Source organism: Hydra vulgaris, chromosome 02 (genome assembly GCF_038396675.1).
Source record: "Hydra vulgaris chromosome 02, alternate assembly HydraT2T_AEP".
In the NCBI taxonomy this organism is placed as follows: domain Eukaryota; kingdom Metazoa; phylum Cnidaria; class Hydrozoa; order Anthoathecata; family Hydridae; genus Hydra; species Hydra vulgaris.
This window is the reverse complement of record NC_088921.1, coordinates 40,615,000-40,623,955: the sequence shown is the minus strand read 5'-3', so window position 1 is coordinate 40,623,955 and position 8,956 is coordinate 40,615,000. Positions and strand designations below refer to the sequence as shown.

Sequence of the window (8,956 nt, the reverse complement as noted above, 5' to 3'; positions counted from 1 at the left end):
TAAAAGTATAGGAAGATTTTAAAAATATAGGAAGATTGCATTTAAATCATCTTTACAAAAGGTTGTGAAAGATTATAATAACTTTTCAAAAAATGTCATTAGATAACTCATTTGATGTTCAGTAATATAATAATAAACTAATTTGCTTGGTTTGATACTTATAAAACACACACACACACACACACACACACACACACACACACACACACACACACACACACACACACACACACACGCCGCCCTCTTGATAGTATTAGTTGAAAAATACGGTATACGGTACATTTAAACCATTTTAAAGCACAGCATAATTTTTTAATTTATTGATTTATAAAGCCAAAAGAGACTTAAGTCTTAAAAGCACTTATTGAACATAGCGGCGATATTTGTTACCTCGAAATCATTAGTTCGTTATTTTTATTGTTAACTATATTTTTAAATAGTTCAAATTTAACAAAAAAGTTTTCTTTACTTTTTGCCTTTCATTAATCAATAGCATCGTTAAATCAAGAAAAAATTGTAAAATACTTTAAATATTCAATCAAGTCTTTTTATATATAATTTTACAGTTTTTAGTAACTTGTTGGCCAATTTAATAGACATTAAAAAATGCCTCATCCCCTTTAGGGATGGAGGTGCAAGTTATGTTTAGCCTTAAACAAAGTTTTCTACGGCAATGAACATCAATATGATTAGTAAATAATATGAACTACGAATCTTGATTGGCAAATTTGGGATCAATAACACTTTCAGAAAGACTAATGAGAGGCGATTTGATTCAGTATTTCAAAATCTAAAAGAACTTTAATGAAGTCAAGTTCTTAAATCCAAATATAACACCTACTTGTTTTTCAAATTATCCTGCAGAAAGCTTACGAAATAAAATCCACAACCATGCCATTGTAAGAGAAATTTCAAATAATTCTCATCGACATAACTTTTTACCTAATAGAATTGCATCCCAATGCCTTGCCTTCTTCCGTTATTTCCCTACATTCTGTCAACGAATTTAAAAACAAATACAAAAACTTTTGTCGCTTCACTAGAATGATTACAACTGTTAATGTTGTTTAGTTAATATCTGATGGAAATCATATATATTTCTTTGCGATGCGACTGATTTGGTATGTATCATTTTATGTCTCACTTTGTTTAAATTTTCATTTTTTTTTTCATTTGTTAGCCAATATTAGGATAACTATTGTATCAATATAGAACCAATGTTGCTTGCTACTCGGTTATGCCAAGTATAACAACATTTTTCGTATGTCTAAATTTAAGTGTACCACTTTTAAAACTTTACCCTAAATATCTACATTGTACTTTTGCTGAAGTTGTAAGTATAGAAAAATATATTTTTTCCAAACTCCCCTATTTCTTAGTTCATCCAAACAAGACAAAATTTTGCGACAGGGATATCACACCCTCCCTGATTATATCCATATCTAGTTAGTGTTTTACTTAATTAATTTTTGCTTAACTCTTTGTCTGTTATGACATCATCCTAATCACTCAACATATGCTTATGACATATTTAATCCAAGTTACTCACCATATACTTATGACAACTTTAACCCATATGCTCAAAGTAATGCAGTTCAGATGGTATTTTTTTCTCAACCATCAGTGTCTGAATTTTTGCGGAGAAAGTATCAATCAAAAATAATTTGTAAATCTGCATAATTTTGTGTTGTTTTATTAATACATTCACAGCGGTCATTGGAAGATCCGTTTTTGTTTTTTTAATTTTCTTTAAATGCTGTATAAATTGCTGATATTTTTTTCCTTTAGCTGTGTCTGTTTTGAGTATAAAGCAACTGTCGTGAGATCCTGGAGATTTTAAATGTTATTCCGCTGTCGACATGAAAGTCTAAAGTTCTTCTCTACTTTCTGACATTGCGAACAAAGTAACTCATCAAGGTTTTTTTCAGATAAAGCTACGTTTTTGAATTTTGATGAGTTTATCTTTTCATGGCTTGTTGTATCTTGTCCAATCAAATTAAACACGGTAGTTTTACTACAACATTTCTATTCTTTTTAGTTTTCGGTTGTATTCAGTGTATACAATCAATATTTATATAGATAATATATAATAGAAAAATTTGACCTAATTTTTTTCGGAAAGATTTTTTAATTTGGAAGCAAATGACATCATTTCTACGTTCAAAAAGTCAAAAAATGGTTTACTTCACATTAAAGAAAAGCCGTGCAAATTTTCACATTTTTTTCACAAAACGAACAATTCCATTACATTGTACATTAAAATGAAGCCTTAAATATTTTTACTTTCTATCACTTACTAAAAATCATTGAAATTATCGACTATATGAAGTAAGTAGAGAATATATATAGAAATGGTCCGCTTGGAACAGACATACCTAATATTCGTATTATACGGGTCATGGTAAGTCAAGTATTCTACATATTTTTAAGTCTATTTCCACATGTTTATTAAATTTTTTTACCAATTATAATTAACCAACACGTTTCCAGTGGATATTCTAAATATTATTTAGACTAATACTAATATCCGAAGCACTAATAAATAGCGGTTCGGGCAACGGCTATCTATCGAAGCATTTAAAAGTTTTTATTGTTAGCTATATTATAAATTTATATGTGTGTGTCTATATATATATATATATATATATATATATATATATATATATATATATATATATATATATATATATATATATATATATATATATATATATATATATATATATATATATATATATATATATAGATATAGATATATACGAAAACCTCAGTCGAAAAACCAGTGTTGTCACATTTTAAAAGTTTTGAAAAAATATTTATTGATCATTAATAAAAGTCTTTATATAAAGCAAAAAAAAAAAAGGAATTTCTAATAAGATTATAAAAATTTTATTTTTAATTAAACTTTAAATAAATTAATCAAAATATGATTTTTTTTCTCATCTTTAATTTTCTTTGCTTAACATAAAAACTTTTATTAATGATCGATAAATTCTTTCTCAAAACTTTTTAAGTAGCCGTGGCTTTCTATAAAATATTATAAAAAATAAGTATAGAAATGGTCGGAGGGGAACAGATCATTTCTATTGGAACATGTTACTTGAGTTAAATTTAGTACAATACAAAGTACAATAAAAAGTTAACGAAAAGTTTACTCAAGTAAAAGTAAAAAGTAACTAAAAATATACTCAGATTAAAAGTTGCAACTGAATACAAAAATGCTACAGAATTAGCTAGTGAGCTGCAAAACATCTGTTTTAACAAGAAGACGTCAGATCTCCATTTGATGTGTTAACGTTTATTGCGCGAAATAGTTTGAGTGAAATCTATTCAAATATCTCTGTTGCTTCTAAAATAATACTAACAATTCCGGTATCTTGACTATTGCAGAACGCAGCTTCTTAAAATTAAAGCTAATCAAAACATATTTGCGTTCGATTATTGAGATTGTTTATCCGTTTTGAGGGTTGCTGGCTATTGAAATTTATTTCTTTGATTGACAAGTTTCTAAAACAATAAAAAATTCGAAAAAATATCTTTGCTTCTATAAAGGAACACAAAAAATATGTTTCAATAGATGATAAGTGGATGCTGTGCAGTAAGGTTTTATGCTTCTAGTATGCTTTCCGTATAAAGGGCTTCGGAAATTATTTGGTACCGGGCCCCCAATGTTCTATGACCGGCCATGTTCAACATAATGAATAATTTGCAAAGGCAGTTACAAGTGTTACTAAGGGTAAAAAGCGTTACAATGACTAGAATAACAAGGAAAGGACTGCGAGCAGGTTGTAATATAAAAACGTAAAATGCTCAACTCATTTCAATTTTTAAGGGGCTTCGTAAAAATATCGATGTTTAATGCCGAAGGGATTTTGTTTAATACTTTAAAAATCCGAAAATGTTTAGTCGCATTTTCAGTATATTTACACCAATTATTTCTGATGAAGTTTCTTAGCAAAAATCTCAGTTACATAATATACTAGAAAAAGATAGAAATAATGTAAGAATTTATAAACTTTTTTTTAAGACCAAACGTGAAGTATATATCACAAAAGTATATATAAGCATTTTTACAAATTACGTTTTACCTTTTTATTGAATTAAATTCTTATTTTTACTTTTCTTCGCATAAACTTTTAATGAACCGCCATATATGAAAACGCATGTTCTGTGTTTTTATAATCCGCAATATTTTGTATTTGAATACTTAAGTATCAAAACACTTGATGTGAACAAAAATAAAACACTGTGAACCAACAAGACTAAATTTTTCTTATATATTTTTATGCATAATTAGTACATTAATTATGCATAGTTTTGTGAATACTATGCAAGATAAAAAGATTTTGTTTCTACAATGGGTAAAAAATTTCCGTTTGATTGGAATGCTTTTGGCAGCGTTATCCGGTCTTTCTTTTACCATTAGCAACTTTATGGTACAAATGACTTTGAATTCTTTACCTCGAACAAGAATACCTACATTACAATTTGTTTTTGCAAGATGTGCGGTCCAGACTCTTTTTATCATACCAACTATAATTGCATTGAAAGTAAATTATGCAATAAAGATGAACGAAATACCAATATTTAGTCTAATGGGGTTTGCAGGTTACGCGAATATTGTGTTTATGTACTCTGCTCTTGATAAAATTCCTATTGCCGACACCCTTGCAATTACTTTCACAAGTCCTTTATTCTGTTGTTTACTCAGCCACCTGATTCTCAAAGAAGGCTTGCATTGGTTTCATGCCATCTGTGGTTTACTCAGTTTTGGTGGCGTATTGCTAGTGGCACATCCAACGTTTTTATTTGGGCAGGAAACGAAATCAAAAACTGTTCTCTTCCAAGGCAAACATCTATCTCGAAGCACAAAAGAAGTAATTTACTTTCAAGGAATTGCTTATGCATTTATTTCTGGAATGTGCTTAGCACTATACTTTGTACTTACTAGGTATATTACCAGAAATGAAAGTCCGCTCTTGGCAATCGCCTACCCAAGTATTTTTGGAGTTATTGTAAGCCCTTTAATAATGTTGCTAAAGCAAGAGGGTTTCATACTTGCCGACTCAATAGTTACAAACTTTTATCTTTTTTTAATTGGTTTTATGAGCTTACTAGCTTTATTGTTTTTGACTTTGGCTCTTAGGTTGGAGAACGCAACTATTGTAAATGTTATTCGTAATGTTGATATAGTTTACGCATTTGTGATGCAATTTGTTTTTTTATGTGTAAAGCCGACTAAATGGACTATCGGAGGATCTTTAGCAATAATGGCAGGAACATCGTTACTAGTGCTCCACAAATGGCATTCATCAAGAAAGGAGGACGGTATTAGAAAAAGCGAATCAAAAGAAACCGAAGAGCACAAATAAATAAAAATTGTAATTATTATACGTAATACTTTATTATGAACTAATTTTTAGGTTTATTTCAAATAATTTAATGACAAATGAATGTTTTCTTTTTTACTCGTTTTGATTATTTAATAAAACTGTTAGTTTTATTTTTAAATATGAGATTTACAACACTCATTTTTAAAAAGTTGAAAATAGATTTATAATATACTTTCATAGTTTACAATTAAAAAATTAGTTAATTCTGATACATGTTTATACATATTGTATATACTCTTCTTTTTCCCCCACCTAGATCAAACATTTGAATATAGTTTTTATAAGCAGACCAGTTATTAAAAAGTTCTTAGTTTTGTTCCACTTTGTACAAAGGTTTTTGTAACGACAATGCTCACGATGACCTAAATTACATGTTGTGAAAATATATAATCGCATGTTTATAAACAATACAATCTTTAAATTATGTAAATTAAAATCATTTGAGCACTATGTAAAATGTAAACTGCAACCGGTAAAATCTAAAATAAAACTTAATTGGTAATTGATGATGTAATACTTTACGATTGATGATGTAATTAATGTAATTTTACAATTGATGATTTAATACTTTACAATTGATGACGCAATACTTTACGTTTATAATTATGACTACAATTATGACTGACACCTGTTCATAAATCATAAGTTAATGAATGTACAAAAATCATAAATCAATGGTTGTATATTTAACTTTGTTTATCCATAAGATCAGTTAATGAATATACGCCTAATATTGTACAATATATTATTATATAAATTTGTTAATCTATAAGTTAATAGAATAATTTTCTTTCGCCGAAAAAAGGTACTTTATGTCGGTCTGTATGCTTTTTAAATAATAATTTTTTGTTGCGTTTAGGGGGATGTTAAATTGAGAATCCTTTTTGCCTAATGTTTTAATTGCTGTTTAGTAGCACAAAGAAATTTTTTTGTTCAAGTATTTTGAATTTTTTTTTTTTTTTTTGCCTCAGATCGTTTCTGATTTTGTTAAGTAAGTAAGCAAACTTGAAAAGTAATAAGAATTGTGAGCGTTTTGCTTTACAATTTTTGTTTTAATTGTGAGCAATTAAAACAAAAGTTATAAAAGCCGTAAAAATTTTTGTCTCTTTCAATTAAAAGATTGTTTTAAGGCAATGTACAAAATTTTGCTCCTTTGAAGATAAAATTCTGAGAAAACCGTTTTTAAGAAAACCTCTTTTGAACGGGTTTAAATTAGTCTGCTGCCACAGGTTTTCGATAACAGCTATATATAAACGCTCTATTACACAATCTGGAATGGGCAACACGTTTGCTAGAAACCATTGTTTCTAAAATTGCTGGCGTTTTTACCAATAAAGGGACAAAGCGGTCCCTTTTTTGTAAAACTGTCTTTTTGTATTTGACTTTATAACTATTTTTTGTGTTTGAATAAGTCAGCAACCGTCACCCTTAATTTTTAGATCTAAAAACGTCCAATTAAAATTTTTGACGTTTTCATTATGAAACTTTGCTTTAACTTAATGCATTAGAAATTATTTCAAAGTTTAAAAAACTATTGCTTTTAATCTCATCTCTAAGTAAAGAAATTTGTTCTTAATATTTAATTTATATAAATAATTTTCAAAACATTGAAAATATTTTGTCATGTAACTGATTGTAAATAGCAAATTATTTTATTATCGGATTTTCTATAAGCATTGCAACACATGAAAGCTAATAAAAGCAAAAAAAACAGACATGTGCTTGTGACCTGGAATGATTGTATATCTAAATGATTAATACCTTTTTTGCAGCTTCTACTACTTTCTGCACCTTATTATTAATACTTGGTTTTTTATTAACTGCAACAGCGCAACTCTTTCCAGTAGTGAATCGAACTGTATGGGGTGTAAAAGAATACTAGGGTGTGAAAGAAGAGTTTACTATAATTTTAAAAAACCAGCAAAAGGATTATATTGATGGAGTTAGCATTTATTCAATCGCAGTTAAAAAGCGAGGAGAAGAAAGCTTAAATTGTGATAGGATCAAAAGGTTATATAGTGAACAAATGAAGTGAGAAAATAGTAAGAATAAATGAAGAAAGTATTATATATACATATATATATATATATATATATATATATATATATATATATATATATATATATATATATATATATATATATATATATATATATATATATATATATATATACACAGTGGCGGCGTTAGGGTAGGGCCTGGTTGGGCGATGGCCCAGGGCGGCGAATATAAAGGGGCGAAACTAATTGGTTATTTTATCCTTTGCCTTTTTTTGAATGGGGTTAAATTTAGCTAGGTGCGCTGTAGTAATCTCGCCCAGGGCGCTGGTAGTGCTAAAACCGGCACTGTATAAATATATATATATATATATATATATATATATATATATATATATATATATATATATATATATATATATATATATATATATATATATATATATAATACTTTCTTGAAGAAGTAAGAAAAATAGTAAGAAAAGAAGATTATGTGAGAAAAAAAAGTTATAAGAAAGAACAGGATCTAAAGAAGTTCAAATAAACTTAATTGAGTTTCACTAATTAATAATATTAATTGGTAAGACTCTTAATTTATGTTTACTATTGTAATTTATTTCATAATTCTTAGCGTGATTGTGTGATCATTTGAAATGAAGTCTACTTTTTAATGAAAATAAACGTTATTTAAGAGTATTTACATAGTTTCTCATTGCTTTTTGTCATACATGGGTTTTAAAAGATAACACTATATGAACAAAATTTTATATAATCCATAAGCAAATATGTCTGAGACATTCCATAGATTACTATGTCAAGAAATTATAATGGAATGTCTAAAATATTCTATGTAAAGTATTAAACTTTGTTCTCAGTTATTGATGTATTTTTGACATAAAAATTATGATTTTTAACAACGAATATTGGATTCGATTTCCCTAAATCATTACTGTTTAATTCAAATTCCATGAAGTCTTTTATTAGATGGTCAATAGTCGAAATATATTATTTTCTTGATGCTGCAAATGTTTTTTGATAAATATTTACCTTACAATATGAGTAGATGGTTACTATAAGATAGACGGTTATAAAACGCTAAACCCGTTCTTATTTATTTTTCTAATTTTATTTATGTGCCCCAAGAAGTCCTTACGGCTCACACAAAGCACCGCGGATGAGCATTTAATTGGAAGTTCACGCCTCCTTCTCAGAGATGAGGTTTGAACCACAAGATCTTTTTGCCTCTGAGGCAAATGCGCTACCACTGCGCTACGGCTGCTCAAATATAAAAGTTTATTTTCACAGGTTTTTTATTATATAACATTTATCTATCTTGTATCAGACTTTTGTTTGTTGTTAGGCATTTTATTTGATTATACCTTAATTTCACAAATTGAGGGTGCTCCACAAATTGTGGGTGCCTCAAAAATTGTGGGTGCTCCACAAATTGTGGGTGCTCCACAATATTTATTTTATAAGTTATAAAACTATAAAGTTCTGTGATAAAAATTATTATTTTTTAATCCTATTTTGATTCTCAGAAAGCGTTGCCACGCTAAGTTATAA

The 8,956-nt window shown here is 28.1% G+C and overlaps 1 protein-coding gene across 1 annotated transcript; it reads left to right on the top strand.

Moving 5' to 3' along the window:
• The first annotated feature begins 4,037 nt into the window (after positions 1-4,037).
• On the top strand, positions 4,038-5,450 carry LOC100203981 (solute carrier family 35 member G1). The gene has a single exon (XM_065790916.1). The coding sequence runs from the start codon at positions 4,308-4,310 to the stop codon at positions 5,370-5,372; it is 1,065 nt and encodes a 354-aa protein (XP_065646988.1). The 5' UTR covers positions 4,038-4,307; the 3' UTR covers positions 5,373-5,450.
• Positions 5,451-8,956: the final 3,506 nt, after the last annotated feature.